The sequence below is a fragment of the Lycorma delicatula genome, chromosome 3 (assembly GCF_047948215.1).
Source record: "Lycorma delicatula isolate Av1 chromosome 3, ASM4794821v1, whole genome shotgun sequence".
NCBI classification, from domain to species: Eukaryota; Metazoa; Arthropoda; class Insecta; order Hemiptera; family Fulgoridae; genus Lycorma; species Lycorma delicatula.
The window spans coordinates 190551125-190572694 of record NC_134457.1 but is presented as its reverse complement, the minus strand read 5'-3'; the positions used below and the strand labels follow the sequence as shown (position 1 = coordinate 190572694).

Here is a 21570-nt window from a genome sequence, read left to right as displayed (position 1 = left end):
TTGAATGAAAAATTGAACATGTTCTTCACGCCCCAAGAAAGCAAGTCAGTCTTGATACAATGTCAAAGTGATGCTCTCTGGTTTTTTTTATTTTAATGGAATTGTGAATTTTTTAATTCTTACCTCAAGGTGAATCAGTGAACCGTGCATACTATCAAGGCATTTTACAACAATTACATAAAAAAAATCCAAAAAAAGTTGTGGCAAGACAACTAATCTGTCATGGTGAAGGAACTAAGATAATGCACCCACACACTCAGCTTTATTAGTTGTGCCAAAAATCAGATGACTGTCCTCCCTCAGCCTCCCTACTCGTCAGACCTGGCGCCTTGCGATTTTTTCTTATTTCTGAAATTAAAATCCACGATGAAAGGACACCATTTTGAGATTATTGATGATATTAAAGTAAATTCATCACAGACCTTAAAGGCCATTTCAAATGAAGCTATCTAGGACTGCTTTGCGAAGTGGAAACAGCACTGGGAAAAGTATGTGAATAGGGGAGTGAAGTACTTTGACAACAACTAATAATCTGTAAAATTAATAATAAAGTTTAAAAAAAAATAATGTTCGATTATTTTCTGAACAGACTTCATATAATCTTTCTTGAATATATGGTTCCTCAGATTTTTAACTTTTATCAAATATCAGGGAAGCTGGAACTTATTCCACAAGAAAAAGATCCCTTATGAATAAAATATTTGAGATGAATTATAAGTTTATGGTGAACACTGCACCTATTTTAAGTTAATATTAAACTGATACTTTATTTTTGCTCTTTTTGTATTAATAAATTACAGACTTGCTTCTAGAGATACCTAATTTCTAACAATTGTGAATGTTCTGTAAACAGTAGAAATCTAAATTAATTTTGATTGTAAGGTATAATAATAATTAAGAGTTTGTAATATTTTAATGGAAAGAATTATTATTATTATTAATGTAACAGATATATTAGAGAATATATTTTCACAATAAAAAATCCTACCAGTCTACTATTATGTATTTTAGGTTTTATTAAAGATATCTCAATAAAATTTGATATTAATAATTAATACAACAATTCGAAAAATGATTTTTTTGCACTTGCAAAACAAGCCTTTTTAGTGATAAAATAAATACACTTTCACTTTATAATTATTATTATTTTGTTACATCATTATTTTCTACTTTATTTAGTAATTTTTCAATAGAAATAATTGCTCTCTTAGCATAAAAATCTGTATATTCATCTGGTAAACACTGTAAGTTACTCATTGCTTTGGACACCATCTGCAACATCTGTAAAGAAAAAAATGAATTCATCAATACGTCTTTAATTATGTTTTATGATAATAAATCGTAACAATATTTAAGACAAAATTACAGTATAACTTAGAAAAATAAACTGAAATCATTCAAAACTACTTAATCTTATCAAGTAAAGTATTAATTCATTACAGACCTTAAAGACCATTTCAGATGAAGCTATCTAGGACTGCTTTGAGAAATGGAAACACCACTGGGAAAAGTGTGTGAATAGGGAAGTGGAGTACTGGCCTATGGGGGCCGTAGGCCCTGTTTCTTAAGTTGTGATTTTTTAACACAGCTCTAACCCCAATGTTTTCTTTTTTTATAATTTTAAAACACAATTATAGATTGTTTGAAAGAATGAAAAATTCGAGAAGTATAAATTGTTCATATATTATGCACAACTGCCTTCTTCTTTTTCCTGTTTAGCCTCCGGTAACTACCGTTTAGATAATTCTTCAGAGGATGAATGAGGATGATATGTATGAGTGTAAATGAAGTGTTAGTCTTGTACATTCTCAGTTCGACCATTCCTGAGATGTGTGGTTAATTGAAACCCAACCACCAAAGAACACCGGTATCCACGATCTAGTATTCAAATCCATGTAAAAATATCTGGCTTTACTAGGACTTGAACGCTGTAACTTTCGACTTCCAAATCAGCTGATTTGGGAAGACACGTTAACCACTAGACCAACCTGGTGGGTTATGCACAACTGCCTGGTACACCACTATTGTCCCACTCTTAGCGCAAATAGCAGCTAAAATAAAAATGTGAGCACACACAACAAACCCATGTACTCCCTTTTTTATGGAGATGATAGTTCATTTTATCTCGCACACTAAAATAGATTTGAAATCATCTTGCAAGTGAAGGTCACATGATTCCTCATCATGACCCCCACCAGTTGTATTCTGCTGCAGGATGGAGCGCGTATGGCCAGCACATTACCACATTCTTGATCAAATTTTTCAATAATCCCACTTAAGATATTTCATATACACAGTAATTCTAAACAAGAATTAGATTAATGTACGATTATCTCATTCTAAAAAATTGTGTTTTCCCATACATTTCGCGATTGAACTGCTTCATTCCTTTTTGTATTGTTATTAACAGTCACGTATGGAGGCAAATCTTGTTAAATAAAAAACTGGCATAATTATAATTTATATTATTCAATTAATTGTTATTTTAAATAGTGTATATTTACTATTTCAACACGTTGTTGCATGATGTTTTTCACAATATACATAACTTTTATTTTGTACAATTTCGACCAGTAAAAAATTTCAGTTTTTCAATTGGGACATGCAGTTTTAAATAATTGCAATAATTACTGAATTTACATAGCTTTATTAAGATCAGATAAATTACAAATAAATTACCTTATTTTTCTACATAGTTTCCTTCAACAGAAACACATATTCTCCACCGGATAGGTAGTTTCCTGAACCCCTCATCAAAAAACCAAGATGGCTGCCCCAACAAACTGCACACAAAATGCTCAACTGCAGCATTGTCTTTGAATCTTCTTTCAGCAAACCAAACATGTGGAAATTACATGGTGACAAGTCTGAGCTACATGGTGGGTGTTCAAGAGGTGCCCAATCAATTTTAATGAGTCTGAGCTGCTGTATGCAGCCATGCGCTGTCATGGAGGAGGATGTTGCGATTCAGTTGCCAGCATCATTTGTTGCGATTCAGTTGCCAGCATCATTTGTTGCAATAAGCAGCCCTGATGTCATCCAGCAACTGGCAGAAGAATGCTTCCCTTCATCCACATAGGAAATCAAACCAGCAGCACACTTGATTCCCAAAACACAGTTGCCTGAACTTTTCCAGCTAACAAACATCCTTGGCCTTGGTAGGTGTCCCCTCACAAGTTTTATTTCACTCCATACTTGTTCTCTTGCTTTCCAGGGTGTAGTGGTAGATCCACGTTTTATCCCATGTCACAATAGGATCAAAAAAAGCCCCTCCTTCCCCAAAGCAATTCAGAAGCTACCGACAGATGTCTTTCCGGACATTTCTCTGTGCCTAAGTGAGAAGATAGGGAACCCACCTCACTGACACTTTGCTGTATTAAAGAATGTTTGACATAATTCTATTAAAATATAATGTTATCAGAACATATTCTCCCATGTGAAACAATGTTCTCCTCAGATGCAAAGTCAGTGACAGGTTACGCAGCAGTCACCTTCCACAAGGTCACGAACGACCTGAATGTTGTCTCACTGACTCTGAACTGCAGACAATGTTTGTGACTTTCATCTTCCACTGCATCAAGGCCACTTGAAAACATCTGACCCAATCAACACCTGTTTTTGACAGGGTAGCAACTGTGCCTGGGAGTAGAGTCAAATTTCTGAGGATTTGACAGCTTTGCTGGTGAGAAATCAATTATTATTTTTTTCACAATGGACAATGGTACTTCCTGGTCAGAGATTCTGCTACTGATGTGGGAATGTGACCTACAGGTGTGGCTAGCTGGTTACTCCCTCCTTACACATCCAGATAATTACCTGCAGCGCCCCATCACTGCTCTTCCTCAGTCCGCATGGTAAACTTCTAGTTTGTATTTGACTGACCCTTGTAATTTCTAGCAATTATCTGTTCTGAATGCCAGGTACAATGATCTATCGAGCAAGAAAATATTCAGCAAATATTATCAGGCCTTCAGCAGTTAAAATGTCAAAAGTTATAGTACTCTGATAAAATGGATCCCATATTGTTGGTATGTAGTTGCTAAAAACATGAGAAAAAAGAAAATGGATATATTTGAAACAATGAATGATTTAAACATACACCCAGGAAAGAGGTAGCTAACTGAAAATTAGTAATAAAAAGCAATTGTAACTTAATGCTTGGCGTAAGCATAATTTAATTGCTATAAGTATTTAATAGTAAATGATTACACTGATCTGACTTGTAAAAAAAGGCAACTTGCACTGAAAACTTAAAAAAAGTATTCAAATGTTTTTACCAATATATTTAACTTTTATTCTATGGGGACATTCAACTTTCACTTAGATGAAATTTGAAAGAAAAAGTATAAAAAGAAAGCTTTAGCTAAGAAAGACAACAAGCTGCTGCTACTTAATGATTAATTTTAATCAAAATGAGTCAAAAAAGGATGAGTCTTCACAGAAAAATCTAAGATATGAAACTCCCTGCTATTTAAAATGATATCATTCTCCAAGGATGATACCATTAATCCTTAGGATTTGATGAAAATATCACTTACTGTTGTAATTGTATTATGGACAAATAAACTTACCTTTGCAGCAGGTAACAGATCTTTATTACCATAAAAGTCATTTTTATCATATAATTCATCATCAAGATTCTTCCAAAATATATTAACATTGACACCACATGTTACAGCTAAGGTATTATGAAACCATAGAGCTGGTATAAATAAAACATCCCCAGGTTCTAATATGCATTCATATCTTGTTGCACACTTAAATTTTGGATATTTATCATAATCTGGATTGTCTATATCCATAACTTCTGATTTATCACCTTCCATATACATATACGGTGCATCAGATGGACTAAAGAGAACAACACGTTTTTTACCTTGGATTTGTATTAGCATATTATCCATAACATCATAGTGTGTCCATACTTGTACACCAGAAGAACCAATTCTTAAAATGCTCGAAAAAAATCTATTTTCATCAAAAAAATAAGGTATTTTAATGTCACTACTGATAGTTGGAAATTCACTAATAATATTTGCTACTTTTTTACCTCGTCTTTCATTACTTAAAGATCGTAAATAATAGAACATTTCTGAACTATCACAAACATTACTGTAACTGTTAACTAAAGATAATTTAATAAAATCATCAAACAATAATGTTTTATATACAAAATTCTTTTTTAAGAAATCCATTCTTCCTTCATTACTAACATGAACTTTAACAGGTACTGAGCCAACTTTGTCAATCAAATAATCTGGGGTCCACTTATCAATACAGTCACCTATATCAATGTTTTTTAATAAAGCTGGTCTTCGTTTTGGGTGGATGATTTTTTGAAATATTTCTTTAGTGACATTTCCATACTCCTCAACATCAAATAATTTTTTATCCATACTATTACCTGCAAAAAAAATTCTGTAATAAAAATCATACAAATTTGTACATCAATAATTTGTGAACATCTAAACAAAGTATTAGAATGGCTTAATTTATGAATTACAAACAATTAAAACAGTACCAATAACATGATGCTTGAGTCTTAAGTAATACTCAATCTCGGGACATCATACTAAAAAAAAAATAAGATATTACATTCTTTCTGCATAAAATGGAAAGGGACTTTTACTTATGATCATTAATGTAATTTTTTTCCAAAGTGTCAACGTACACTAAATAGAAATCAGTAAATCAAAGTTTATTAAAGAACTGAGATTTTCTAAGGGTTTTTACTAGACTGTAATTGAAACTGTTAAGATGTAGTTTGCCTTCTTTGAGTAACTACAACTTGATATTTGTGTTATTTGCTGAGGGTGGCACTTCTGAGAGACTTGTCCAGACATTATTCCTTTCCATAGACTGTTCAAAACCCCATCCTAGGCCTGAGACATTTATTCGGTAAAGACAGACCTATCATACTAAAGGAAGTGATTTGAAAACTTTTTCTCAGGTGAAAAATCTCATACCTTACAGAGATTTGAACCTCTAAATAAGGAAAACGCTTGACTGATTCTTACTTAAAATAATTATTGTGATACATTTAAAAAATAATCTTTAAACAACTTTAGCAGACTAAAAATGTTTAATTTTTTAACTTAACATTCACCAATTAAAAAAAAAAAATATAGTTTTGTTTTAATTTAAAAGAATAATACAAATTTCTGTATTGCAAAATGATCTTATACTAAGCCCACTGGGCTGGTCCAATGGTTAATTAGTCTTCACAAATCAGTTGTTTAACAGCTGATTTTTTACTTCGAAGGTTTTGAGGTTCAAATCCTAGTAAAAGTTAGTTCGCTTTTATATGGCTTTGATTACCAGATGGTGGATAACGGTGCACTCTGGTGGTCGGGTTCAATTAACACACATCTCAGAAGTAGTCGGTCTGTACAAGATGTACAGTCTGTAAGTCTGTACAAGATTCATTTACATGTCATCCTAACCTCAAGGGGGGGGGGGGGGGTTGCTTATTGTTTACTAGTTGAACAGTAAGCAACGTACATATTAGAAAAAAACTGATCAAATATTTCCCAAAAAAATATAAATATATATTTTAAATTACAAAATAAATAACTTGCTGAAAATGGTATGATATGAAACACTTGACCCTATAAAAGTAAATAAGGTATTTGTAAAGGAAAATCTTTTACTGTCCAAGTTTTTGCATGAACATAAGCTGTTGAAAAGAAAAAATAATTTGCCTTCTAACATATCTTGCATTTATATATTGTAAAAGCTGTTGTTTAGCCTCCTTCCCAACAGTCCAATTTTTTACTTTCTGTGACACTATCCTAAAAGAGTTTGAAGACTATAACTGAAAACATGTTGTAAATATATATTTTTTGTATTAATTTTTAACATGCATTAAAGCATGAGTATAATTTAAATATTGATAAGTATTTCATTTTTAAGTAGATTCCAATTTATGAGCAATGCTATATATTATCTTAAAAGTACAAGTAAAAAGAAGACTCACTAAAGACTTAATAATGTTATGACAGTGCCCACTTCTGTGTACGGAGGGAAAGTTGAACAAGTTAAAAAAGATTAAGTTTCAATATTAAGAGCAAGTTTATGAAACATACCTTGAGAGATAAAATTAGAACCTGACAATAAAAAGTAGGTTTCACATACCTTACATTTTCATAAAGACAGACTTTATATGTACCCATTTTTATAGTGTATAAATGTACTTAACCCTTCCAAAGTAAATTAATTTCAGTATGAATCTCACAGCACTTATCAATTCAGAATTTCAATTTTTTTGTTTTAGTTTAAAATTATATATTATATGATGGTATCCCAATCTGAGTACCAATTTTTTATATCAATCATAGTATCATGTAGCAGTGAGAGTGGCAATGGTTTTTCAGTAATATCCAATAAAGAATTCACACTCATTTTTTAATTACAAAAGAAAAATTAAAATATTAACAATTGTTAATAAGGATAATTGTTGTAATAAGGATAAAATCAAAACCTAAACCGACAACGATTGTTAACGTCTATATGCCTACAAGCGCCCATGATGATGATGATGATGAGGTAGTGTGTATACGAAGAGATTGATGAAGCAATTAAACACGTAAAAGGAGATGAAAATTTAATAATAGTTGAAGATTGGAATACAAGCATTGGAAAAGGCAAGGAAGGAAATATAGTGGGTGAATACGGGCAGGGCAAAAGGAATGAAAGAGGGGACCGACTTATAAGAGTTTTGCACGAAGTATAATTTAGTAATTGCCAACACCCAATTTAAAAATCATAATAGAAGAATATACACTTGGAAAAAGCCAGGCGATACTGCAAGGTATCAGATAGATTAGATCATGGTTAAGCAAAGATTTAGAAATCAACTCGTTGACTGCAAAACTTACCCTGGAGCAGACATTGATAGCGACCATAATTTGGTGATAATGAAATGTAGATTGGGGTTTAAAAACCTGAAGAAAAGGTATCAGATGAATCGGTGGAATTTAGAGAAGCTTGAGGAAGAGGAGGTAAAGAAGATTTTTGAGGACATCGCAAGAAGTCTGAGTAAAAAAGATAAGGTAGAAAATGTAGAAGAAGAAAAAGGAAATTCTTAAATCAGCAGAAGCAAACTTAGGCGGAATAAAGAGAACTAGTAGAAAACCTTGGGTTTCAGACGATATATTGCAGCTGATGGATGAACGTAGAAAATATAAGAATGCTAGTGATCAAGAAAGTAGAAGGAACTATCGGCAATTAAGAAATGCTATAAACAGGAAGCGCAAACTGTCTAAAGAAGAGTGGATTAAAGAAAAATGTTCAGAAGTGGAAAGAGAAATGAACATTGGTAAAATAGACGGAGCATACAGGAAAGTTAAGAAAAATTTTGGGGTACTTAAATTAAAATCTAATAATGTGTTAAACAAACATGGTACACCAATATATAATACGAAAGGTAAAGTCGATAGATGGATGGAATATATTGAAAAGTTATACGGAGGAAATGAATTAGAAAATGGTGTTATAGAGGAAGTTGAGGAGGATGAAATGGGAGAAACAATACTGAGATCTGAATTTAAGAGAGCATTAAAAGATTTAAATGGCAGAAAGGCTCCTGGAATAGACGGAATACCTGTAGAATTACTGTGCAGTGCAGGTGAGGAAGCGATTGATAGATTATACAAACTGGTTTGTAATATTTATGAAAAAGGGGAATTTCCGTCAGACTTCAAAAAAGTGTTATAGTCATGATACCAAAGAAAGCAGGGGCAGATAAATGTGAAGAATACAGAACAATTAGTTTAACTAGTCATGCATCAAAAATCTTAACTAGAATTCTATACAGAAGAATTGAGAGGAGAGTGGAAGAAGTGTTAGGAGAAGATCAATTTGGTTTCAGGAAAAGTATAGGGACAAGGGAAGCAATTTTAGGCCTCAGATTAATAGTAGAAGGAAGATTAAAGAAAAACAAACCAACATACTTGGCGTTTATAGACCTAGAAAAGGCTTTCGATAACGTAGACTGGAATAAAATGTTCAGCATTTTAAAAAAGTTAGGGTTCAAATACAGAGATAGAAGAACAATTGCTAACATGTACAGGAACCAAACAGCAACAGTAATAATTGAAGAACATAAGAAAGAAGCCGTAATAAGAAAGGGAGTCCGACAAGGATGTTCCCTATCTCCGTTACTTTTTAATCTTTACATGGATCTAGCAGTTAATCATGTTAAAGAACAATTTAGATTCGGAGTAACAGTACAAGGTGAAAAGATAGAGATGCTACGATTTGCTGATGATATAGTAATTCTAGCCGAGAATAAAAAGTATTTAGAAGAAACAATGAACGGCATAGATGAAGTCCTACGCAAGAACTATCGCATGAAATTAAACAAGAAGAAAACAAAACTAATGAAATGAAGTAGAAATAACAAAGATAGACCACTGAATGTGAAAATAGGAGGAGAAAAGATTATGGAGGTAGAAGAATTTTGTTATTTGGGAAGTAGAATTACTAAAGATGGACGAAGCAGGAGCGATATAAAATGCCGAATAGCACAAGCGAATCGAGCCTTCAGTAAGAAATATAATTTGTTTACATCAAAAATTAATTTAAATGTCAGGAAAAGATTTTTGAAAGTATATGTTTGGAGTGTCGCTTTATATGGAAGTGAAACTTGGACAATCGGAGCATCTGAGAAGAAAAGATTAGAAGCTTTTGAAATGGGGTGCTATAGCTGAATGTTAAAAATCAGATGGGTGGATAAAGTGACAAATGAAGAGATATTGCGACAAATAGATGAAGAAAGAAGCATTTGGAAAAATATAGTTAAAAGAAGAGACAGACTTATAGGCCACATACTAAGGCATCCTGGAATAGTCGCTTTAATATTGGAAGGACAGGTAGAAGGGAAAAATTGTGTAGGCAGGCCACGTTTGGAATATGTAAAACAAATTGTTAGGGATGTAGGATGTAGAGGGTATACTGAAATGAAACGACTAGCACTAGATAGGGAATTTTGGAGAGCTGCACCAAACCAGTCAAATGACTGAAGACAAAAAAAAAAAACAATTGTATAACAGAATATTATAGATCCAGATAACCTCTTAAAGGCAAATTACACAAGTAAACAAAACAAGTTTCAAATGATAAATTACATAGAAACGAATGTACAGATTTGTGCTAAAATATAAAGGCAATGCAGTACAACAAAATTAATTCGCAAAGCGCATTAAATCAAAGGCCCAAAAAACAACAGGTTGTGCACTTCTAACTGGATATTGCTTAATAAAAAAAAAGACTGGTCTTGCAACTCGGTTAGCTTTAAAAAACTGTTTTCTGTAGTTCTCAGAATTCATGTTTTTCCAATACTCTTGTTTCTGATCCAATTTAAAAATCAAACAATATTTAGAGTACATAAAACTAGGTTAAATCATTTGAATAATCTATTAATAGTACGATCAGTTCATTTTTTTTAGGTTGGGGGGGGGGGGGCGAAAAGCGCTATCATCACCCAGAATACATGTTGAATGATTGTGATGGTCTGAAAAAACAAGTGATCTCCCTTTCAGTCTGTAAATTTGAATTTAAGTAATTTACTCATTTGAAATATATATTGTGTTTTTCTAGCAAAGGTTTTCTATTATTACAAAAAAATATATATATATTAAATTCATTTAGAATATTAGGAAAGTTTTATGCATAATATGAAAATTTTATGCAACATTTCTTTTCCTTATTCTTTGAAATTTATCAATTTTTATTTTCCTCCTCATATGATATTTTCTCAGCATACTTAAATTCTCATATACTCCTAGATTATTCAAATCTGCTATAAGTTTATGTAGAACATTGGCAGATATGCCGCAAAGTCGGCTATACAGACTTTAATGTCTTACATAACATTACTGGATTTTCATCTTGTTGAAAACTATCATTATTATACATTTGCTTTGACTTTTCAAGGCTACTCCTCATACTAATCTGTGGATAGATCTTGGCTAAGGCATTGTGAAAAAAGGTTAGCATTTAATAGGAAGGTAGTATTAAAACAACTTTGATAACAAGAATTGACTGCTGTTTGTAAAACATGTTAATAAAAGATGAGTATTCCAAAAACTATCTAATATGAAAACAAATAATGTAAAATTAACAATATCAAAGCAACTGGCTTCTTTGTATCTAGAACATCCTGTTGTACACTATCCCCTTCACTGTACTATTAGCAGTGACAGATTGGAGTCTGCAGCTTCAACTGTTAGGTATTATTTTGTTTTATACAATCTGTCTGTCATTTTTATGACAAAAAATATACAAGGCACAAGCAGTACTAATAATGGGTTAATTTATCTGAGTAATGATTCATTATATAGCTGGTTCCAATGCTGAACAAAGTGAGTGTCACTAGCAGGCAGAATATCACCAGCATCTGTGTAATGATATGCAATACGTTTGGCTCTTAGTAAAGAAAGCAAAATAAAAGATGTTAATATTAATGAAACAAAAAACTAATTGAACCTGTTTTAAAAAATAAACAATAGTTATTCACCAGCCATGATTCTAAACGTGAATAGTAAATACAGGTTTTATGAATTCCATAATGAGTAACAAAACCATCAGCTAACTAATTAATATATATATATATATTAAATCCATTTAGAAAGAACTCTGTAAGGGATTAATGAAGGCCTTGCCAAATGTATGTTGTTATGTAATATAGTTATTTTTATATTTTATTCTTATAATATATATATTATTTATTTTCAAAAAATTGGTATACAAGTTAAGAAAAACCATAAATCCTAAGAACACTTGTGTATATAAAATATTAACTCGAACATCACACTCCATAACCTACGAATTTCAATAGTTATTAGGTTATAACTTGCAGTTAAATCAATTACTTTAAAATTCTTATTTCAATAAATTTCGAGAAAAAAAACTAACAAATATAATGGTGATAAGCACTGTACAGGCAGAACGTAAAATTATACTTCCATATGATTATCTTATCACAATTCTCACATTCACCAAATTAGCATCACACTTTACTTAAAAATAACAAACACAAACACAAAAACCTCGTAGTTCGATTTTGAACTATATCAATGAACTATGTTAGTAGCATACTTCAGAATTCATATAAATATACAACATTCTCTATAGCGGTTGATGGAGAGATTTAGAGAAAATGTACAAGTTCTGAAAGCGTACTCCGTTTTCTTGAACTAAAAGATTGAAAACCACATTTGTTTTACCGCAATTCGATGGGCCGCATACAATACATCTGATAGTGTTTGGCAAGAGGGAACCGTGCTTACTTCATTTTTTCAATCCATATCCTTTCATTACGTTCATGATGGGAAATTTTGTTTTCTGTTGCACTTCCTTCATACCTCTCTCTTGTAAAAATATTTATGAATTTTTAACAGACTATTAGTTTGTTAAACTCACATCAATTTCGGTGACTTATGATAAAATTATTGTGAAATTTGTTATCTTATGTCAGAATCATACGGATAAAACAGTGCTGTTTTATATACAACATCATTTCATTTGTCATGAAATAATGAAAATCATATCCAAAACATCAGTAAAATCAAAATTACCAAAACAATAAATTCCAACATTATAATCGAATCTATATTATGAAAAAAAATTTTTTTCCACGTAACAATATATTCACACTACATCATTCAAATCTATCCATGAATTGTAAGATTTATCAAAACCTAACCATTTTACATAGGCTTTGTTGCCTTTTCGTTTGAGAATTTTCTCAATTTGATATATGTCTTTGTGTTTTGTTTTTTGCAATTCGTGTTGATAAAAACGACCTTTTAGAATTTCTTGAATCGATCAAATCATAGGTTACGGGTCGAGATTCTGAGTGAACAGTATGTATTTTGAATATTTCATTCGTCCAATTGGCGGCTTTTTTATCTGAATATGTAGAATAGTGATTTATGTTGTACTGTTTCAAAAGGGCTTTAACTTGCGGATTATAAAATTCTTTCCCCTGATCTGTTTGAAAATGTTTCATCTTGTGATTTGTGAATATCGGATGCAAAGCGACTGCGACTTCTATACCCGTCTTCTTCTTTAACGGTATAGCGTATGCAAACTTACTAAAACAATCGATAACCGTCAAAAAGTACTTGTAGCCGTTGTTTTGTCGTGAAAGAGGTATCATTTCGACTATGTCTGCTTGGACTAAGTCATTCAGGCCTTTTAATTCCGTTTTTCTGGTCGAATAATTGCGTTTGGCAGGCTTGTGGAGTTCTTTCGCTAAAATAGATTTAATGGACATGCTCGTACTTAAAAGAAGAAAAAAATAACATAAATAATAATGTATTAAAGGCAAAAAATCTGGTATTTGTATCGTTAAACACCAAATAGTTATCTTTTATCTGTTCGTAACAAACTCATTTCACATTTAAACAAATATTTTTTAACACCAATAAAATACTAATTTTAAGTTTCATTACTTTTATATATAGAATCATAAAAATGTCTAATATCTTCGATAAATTGAATAGCTTAAATTATAGCAATACTATTAAAAATATCGGTGAATTGACCTGTAATAAGGAATATAAAATTGAAAAGATAGAGTTTATGAATACTAGAAACGGTAAATCGATTATTGCGTCAATTGAAGGATTCGGGAAAATATTTTTACCACAAAGATTTAATAATCTTACAGAATCGGATTTGGACGAAATCAATAAAAATAAAGAACTTTACATAGTATATAAGGGATTAAAGAAAATGAATAATGGACACAGTTATCATGACATAGAATTTACATGCGGTATTGACATTGCATATTAAGTTGTACATATTTTAGAGGAGATGTAATGTATTCGTTTTGTATGAAATGTAGATTTAGAACTCTATCGCGTAATTGCTTCGTTGTTGAAAAAAATAAAATACGATCAAATTGCAGTATTTGTAAGGAAACTAAAGTAACCTATATTAAAAAAACTAAACTAATTAACAAAATCGATTGCGATAATAAAATGGATGTAGACTAGTTTTTATTTTTTCCATATAAACGCTTAAGTTCTAACGGCATATTGTAATGACCCCAAGCCAGCGTATTGATGTTATCTACGGCCACCCGTTTGTCATCGTATTTCAACATCGCTAATTTATTCGTAACTACGATATTTATGGTATGTTTCCTCGTTCTGAAGAGCGTCATAGTCTTGTAAGTTTCCAAATCTGAATCGTCAAGACATGCTTTATAATCGTCAAACGTAATACTTTTTTGGACTATATTTTTTTTACACCTTTTGCTTTTTTCGTAATTATATCGTTTGCCGTTTTAAATGTGTACATTTTCGATCTCAATCCGATAAATTCAACGATTTGGTTTCCGTTTACTTCGTCTTTAAATTTACCCAGTACTTTTTTATTTTTCACAGAATAATTCGGATGGTCTTTCGGATAATCTGACGTATCGAAATGTTGAAACGGATCATCACTTCGCATGTCGGCGTAAAAATCATCGGTTTCAATGTCGTAGATGAAACTATCCGTATCCATGTACAGCAGAGAGATTTTCGATCCGTATTTTGGCTTCATAACGTTGTAATGAAAATCGTACATTACGGTTTTACTGTGATCCAATATCGTAAAGCCTAGATAAATCGGTTTATTTAAATGCACCGTATCTTTGGCCATTTGTACGCTGACTAAAGACTCTTTGAATATTATCCTGTCTAAAAAGGTGGATTTCGCGATTAAATTTCTCAGTTTTATTTCGTCAGTCAACAGTTTAAAATTCTTGTAGTTTCTCACATTTTCCATGCTTTTACCGAACACAGAATTGTTCATCAGTTTGAAAAAGTCTTTTTCGAAATCGTTTGCGGCTCTTTTTCGGTTTTCAGTATTGAAATCTACATAGCTCTTGAGCCACGCTTTCTGATCAAAGGACAATATATTGCGCACTTGTTTGACAATCAACCCGTTCGCTATAGCCTGTTTGAGCGCTACATAGTGGCAGACGTAGTTTGTTTTATCGTCGAGAGTGGTCAATAATTTTCTACAGTTTGAACCGGGCAGTTTTCCGACAACGGTAGAAACGGCAAATCGTTATGATGATCGTGCAAGTTTGTCGGATACGTTGCATCGACTTCGAATATGTAGCCTGTATCCGCATCGTTAGGATGATTCATTATAGAATCTAAAATTGTATATAAATGCTCTTTATCCACCCATTTAAAGTTGCCATTTAAAGTATGGTAAAGGCTGGCTCATACTGAACCCGTATAAGTTATTGGCGTCAACGTAAGCTATATATTTACTGGGGGCGTCGGGATTGTAGTTTTCGAGGTATTTATTATTTGCTACAGCATGTTTTTGCACACAAGTTGAAATGCCGCCTCTGATGCCCGATTCGATAAACATGTACATGTCGACGTCTGTGAACAGTTCCAATTCAACGCGGGTTTTATATAGCATGGCGTCGAAAGCTAAACCGGGTGCTGAAATATAGTGCGCGGCATCAAGAGGGTATTCTCGTAGACATAGGGATCTGAAATTCTCGAAAACGTCAGCCAACAACAGCACATCGCATTTTAAATATACATCGCTGTATTCGCCCAACGTTTTACATTTAAAATGGTCCCATACTATTTTCGCGTGTTCATATTCATCGTCGGTAATATGCGAATCGGTAAGGGAGCTGTAAAATTTTTCTTTCGACGGCAGCTGTGTTTCATCCAATTTCGACCACGAATCTATGTTCGTAAGGGTACACACCCTTTTTCGTGACCATTGGTAAATCGTCAGCTGCAAAGTGTTGTTCGACGTGATTAACTGATTGTTTTGGTAAATTGGACGCTAATTTTTCCAAACTCGAGGCCATAAACTTTAAAGTGTCTACGAATTTTACGCTTAAAACGTCAGACATCCGTTTCGTAAACATTGTATATTTTTCGGTGGCTTTAGGTATGATGTTTATATCCTCTTTATCGTAATCCAGCTGTCTTATAATGAAATGCGAGTCGTAACCGGTTAAATTGTGAATGAATATCGGCATCGTGTTTTGTGCTTGTCTGCGTAAATTGCAGCTATTGCATAACGCGGGTCGATAACGACCGGTTAAGTGACAATGATCGCGAACTTTTTTGCAATTTAAACCGAATCCTGCATTACACATTTCACATCGCTTAGCGTTATCGAATTTTCTTTGTTCATCGACGGAAAGTGGCGTCATTGCAACGTGTATCATTTCATCGGCAACTTGATTCGCGAAATTGGATAGAACATTTATGAAATTTTCAGCCGCTTTTTCGCCTCTATAAAGCACAGGTTCTTGTGGGAGGACTTGTTTCATTTTATCGAAAACCGATTCGTGACAAACGAAATACAAACAGTAACTCATCGGTTCGTGCACATGGGTTGTATATACCTATATGATTTTGTATACGTTGGATGGTAAGGTGTCGGATTCAGTATGCATTCAAAATCGGCATATGCTACAACAGGCATTGGAAACTGATTTTCGTACCTTTTAAATTTCATTATATTTCCATCCGGTTTTGGTGTCTTTATATGTGCCGGTTCATTGTGAATACAACGTTTTAAATGAGCTTTCATTCTATCTTCACTATTTTCATCTTTATAATAGAATGTAAAACAACGTTTGCATACATCTATTTTGGATCTGTGTTTCGTTAATTGATACCTAACCAGTCGTGAAAAATCTTTTATGTAGCAATAGTGTGAAACATCATCTTTCTTTAAATACAATAAATCAAAATGGTTTGGTTTTTCAATGGTTTGGCAAACTTTTAAAGGTCTAACTTCATCATCATCTGTCAACGTATATACATTTGTAGAAACATTGTTGGCAGATTCAAATTTTTTAACATCTTTTATCTCGACTGGAAACTTTAACATGCTAAAGTCATATGTACTTTTTAAATCAACGGTATAACGTTTATCTAAGCGTTGCGGATTATTACTGGTTACATGTTTCGATAAAATAGCCCATTTAAAGCAGTAAACATCATTATTGTTAACATTAATTACAGCCTTTTTTTTGTTTTATTTTATCGGGTAAATCTATATATGAAGAACCACGTAACGGTTTAAATTTATTTATACGCAACATTAAACCGTCGATACTGATTAAAGACCAACCGCTGCCTTTACCTTGAAATTCGGATTCTTCGGCTAATAGCTTTTCAAACGCTTCGTCTATAACTTTATCTAAATCATTACAATTATATATTGGTGTATTTTTAGTTTTAAAATTAATGTCTTGAGAATCGATTTGGTCGCCCCGACTTTTTTCATATGTACATTTTAACAATATATTAAATTTTACAGCATCTGTTGTTACCTGTGATTTTAAGATGTTGAGAACGCAATTTCTTCTACTGTTTAAAAATAAATATATATCTTTATCTGTTTCGTCTCCATTTTTATAATAATATGTGATTAAATTATCTTTAAACACATTTTCTAAAATTGTGAAACAATTCGCGTCACAGACAGCTAATCTGGCTCGCTTTTTAGCGGTTGCGCAATCATTGTCTAAACGTACACGTTTACAATACATAGCGTCTGAATAATAACTGAATAAAGTACTAAATAATATTGTATTTATATTATGAAATATGCTATTGCGCACGTGCGACAAAGGTCAGTGTTACAGACGAGAGAATCCCCATGATATCTTGCACGCGCTCTATGTTATTTAATTCGTATGAGTGACTTACATATAGATACATTTATCATCAAACCTGCTGTTTCATCAACAGATGTAATGTATTTTGCAGTGTCTTTTTTAAATCTGAAGAGTATATACAATAAATAAATATATAATTTTTTTCCCTCAATAGATTATTTGCATTGAATTATTTCAAGCGGTATAAAATGTTCATATACGAGATGGTAACGTAATCGTGTATTCTCCATTGATTATTAGTTAATTCTGCATGTTAGTTTAGTTTTTAGTTATTCTGCAGGATTATTAGTTAATTAGATAATTATTAGAGTTATTAATGAGAAAATTGTGTTTGCAAAAGAGTGCGAAATATGTGAATTTTGCCTGTAAATGCTGCATATATGTAACTTTTCTCTAGAATTGGACTAAGTCGCCTGCTGCTCTCTGATTCTTCCTTAATGTATAGTAATAATGCTGCTCTCTGATTGGCTATTGTGCTCGAAGGAACGTATTATAACTACTGCTGTGGCTGAAATGACAAGAGTTCGTAGCCGGTCCCCTTTTCAAAACCTAATTGTACCCTACCATTTCTCTCGTACATTATTTTACTCTTATCATATCATTTATTCTATTACATGATTATTATAATTATTTGTGGTTAGGCTGTATTAATTTATAATCATAATTGTACTATTTGTTTGTGTTAGTCATAACAACATACAATGAACTGGTTTTCTTTTAAATTTATTTCTATTTTTACATTGAAAATTATACTGCAGTGTTGTGGAACAGTTCTTTTACTAATTGTGGTGACATTCACACTACTTAGTGTGCTTTTAAAATTACAAAATTAGTCAAGTTACATAACTGAAGAATTTAGCTTTATATAATTTATTTATAATAGAAAGAGCTCACTTTTTTTTACTTTCTTGTTATTAATGAAGTTAAGCACTAGGCGTATTACTTTCATGCTTAGTGATAAATTTTGTTTGCGTTTTGTTATTGCAGTTGACTTCTTTATGGAGGATAACATCTTTTCTGTTTGCCAGTAGTTCCAACTAAATTCTTTCTCCTAATATTCCTTGTCTATATTTTCTCCGTCTAATGAAATAAGGCTGGAGTCAAAATTTCTAGGTTTTTAAGGAGGATAGTTTAGTTTCCATGAAACTCATGACCTGCCATGATGTTTTTATTGCTTCCATCTTTTTGGTTGTTTTATTTATAATGACACAGTTTGAAGAGCTTGGCCAGGTGTCTACTATAACAGCTATGGAGATAAATTCAGTTTTTAACTTATCCACAGAATCTTTACAATTTAATTAATTGTAAAGGAATATTATGATTTTCATGCACCAGCATCACGTTGCTAGTCCCTTCAATTATGTTTGCTACAACCACTTACATTATAGCAGCATGCACTGTTAAGTCCATGCTGTTACAAAATTTGACAGGGATTTTTGAACCAAAGACTATCTTGGAAAATTTAATTTTTTCTCTTACATTAAACACTGGATGAGTTGTCATCTAAAACTGCAACTTTTTCTCAATTGCACTAATGCGTTTACAATATTTACCACTCAAGCAATCACACATCATGAATTTTGTGAGTACAGTATCTGTCATACATTTAGAAGTGACTTTGAACTCATTTTTATTGAATTGCAGTACATCTATTCCTTCAGTTACTTTGTAAAACTTATAATAATGAAATAGAAATTTTTGAACTTGCAAATTCTGTTAGTTAACATTTATGACAATTTTCAAAAACACTACAATTGAATTACAAAAAAAGCGCATGAATTGAATGCTTTACACCTTTGAAGTACATCTTTGCGAAAGAAGCTTAACAATAGTTGTTAGTATTCTTTCCCCTTGTAATAATTTTGTTCTGGTAATTTAAACACCAATTAGTTCTATTTAACCACAGTGATTCAAAATTTTTTTTTACTGGGGGATAATTTTTTTAACACTACAAATAAGTTCTCCATACATCGTAGTTGCAGTATCAGAATAGAAAATATTTTGAAATAACTGCATTATAGTTTTTTGGTCTTCCTTTACAATGTTGTGATTTCTATTCTACAACCAACACCACAGTGATTGACATACATAAAAAGAGCAAAGTAAAAGTATTGCAGTAGGAAAAACGTGCTGAAGTGTATTTTGCATTTTGTTCAGCACAACTATCATCTGTTATAATTAATAATGGAAAGTTTTGTTAGTGGTTGATTCAAGCAATTCTTTTAATAACTTAAACACTATTTTATAATTATCTTCTGTTAAACATGCATAGAGAATACAACCTATAGAGAGACCTCCAATCTTAGTTTCACAAAAAACAAATGTAACTTTTTGATCGCAAAAACTATTCGAGTCAACAATTACCGTTTCATCAGCAATATCAAGTGCAAACACTGTTTTCATAATTGGCATTACAATAGCTACAAGCATGGTTTTATCATCTATGGTTATATTGTTTCCCACTGGATCTAAAATTTCTTGTTTAAATTTTCTGACAAGTTACTATTGTTTCTATCCCCAATGTGTTCCATCCTCCATACTATAAATTAATGATATGTCTGGTTGCTGAATTTAGCTGTGCATTTACTAAGTTTGCAAGAGCAGAATTGACATTCTCCTGCTTTCAGTAATAATAATTTCATGATAATTTTTTGCAGCAGTAGGTATCATACCAGAGTTAAAATAAGAATGAAAAATGTCTACTGTTTCTTGAGAACACCTTAAATAGCTAAATGCCTCTACTACATTAATGAATGATTGTGACTAAAGTTTATATGGATCTCACAATTTAAGCCAGTGTTTTAATTAGGGCCATTTTTGCAGGCATTCCTATTTATTTTTTAAATTTAAACTTAATGCTTGTGTCAAATTTTCTATCCCTAATTGTTTTTATATTTTCGTTTTTTACATTTATTTTTGAAAGTACTGGGACCTATAAATCTTTCTAAATAAATATTTTACTTTTTACCATACCATTTAAACTATCCAATTAGTTTGTGTTGCTTTTGAAAACTCTTGTACAAATAAAGAACTCTGTTCATCATAATTATCGCCATTCAATTTCCAATAAACTAAACTTGTAAATGTAACACTTTTTCACTTTAAAATTAGACGTTAGTGACTTATCAAGAAAAATATTGCCCATCGCATCTTAAACTGTTGTTCGTTCAAACAACAATGAATAATATCTTAAATAACTACAAAATCACAAACTCGCTCTTCACTTACTTCACATACATCAAACCTAGACTTGTGATGCTCAGCATTGATGATAGAGAGAGTACTGTATAAGGTGAGAAAATTAGGGATGCAACAAGCTGCTATCTCTGCTGAATCCACAGAGATATTGTAATGGTGATCGGTCGTGTAGCATTACAAACTATGTCATTTCAGCCACAGGTGAATGAATCATCAGTAAAAAAGATACACATCTTTGTGTCTCACAAAGATACAAGATCCCTGTCTGCAGTAAATGATATTTTGGTGGTGGCTAGTTTTTGAACAATGATCTATTGTTTGACAGTTGACTTCAACACCTCTGTGTTGTCTTTTATTGCAGTACTTTGCTCTAATTCTACTGTGATATTTTATTGTAATTTAATAAACTTAGTAGCTCTGAGGTAGTTCAAGAAAGTAAAGTAGACGTAAACCCAGAAATATGCAGAGGGAATGTAATTAAAAAGCCAGTTTCAGAGAAAGAGCCCATCATCTGGGAGGGAAAATTGTATCAGCTAAAACATCAGGCTCAAATGACTACAGGTAAATATTTCTACTTCATTTGAAATACTTCTACTTAACTAAATTAGGCTTACCTATTGTAATATTAAAATTTCACAATTCTTCAAAGTAACGTGGGTGAAGAATCTAATTAACTAATCTAATCTAACTTTTTTTCT

At 32.1% G+C, this 21570-nt stretch overlaps 1 protein-coding gene across 4 annotated transcripts; it reads right to left on the bottom strand.

The window, feature by feature from the left end:
• Positions 1-910: 910 nt before the first annotated feature.
• Positions 911-17546, bottom strand: LOC142322307 (tRNA wybutosine-synthesizing protein 5-like). 4 transcript variants are annotated; one of them, XM_075361242.1, is made up of 3 exons: positions 17327-17546; positions 4572-5404; positions 911-1281 (listed from the first exon to the last, which is right to left on the bottom strand). In XM_075361242.1, the coding sequence occupies exons 2-3, from the start codon at positions 5394-5396 to the stop codon at positions 1144-1146; spliced, it is 963 nt and encodes a 320-aa protein (XP_075217357.1). In that variant the 5' UTR covers positions 5397-5404; positions 17327-17546; the 3' UTR covers positions 911-1143. The 4 variants fall into 4 exon arrangements, with proteins under 4 accessions (XP_075217357.1, XP_075217356.1, XP_075217355.1 ...); XM_075361241.1 differs by lacking the exon at positions 17327-17546 and adding an exon at positions 11874-12117; XM_075361240.1 differs by lacking the exon at positions 17327-17546 and adding an exon at positions 11917-12097.
• Positions 17547-21570: the final 4024 nt, after the last annotated feature.

What these genes read in the sequence shown, in the direction of transcription:
- LOC142322307 (XM_075361239.1), bottom strand. An exon ending in ATCTGTTACCTGCTGCAAAG is followed by an intron (nt 1,282 to 4,571) that starts GTAAGTTTATTT and finishes TTTTCTTTACAG; the next exon opens with ATGTTGCAGATGGTGTCCAA.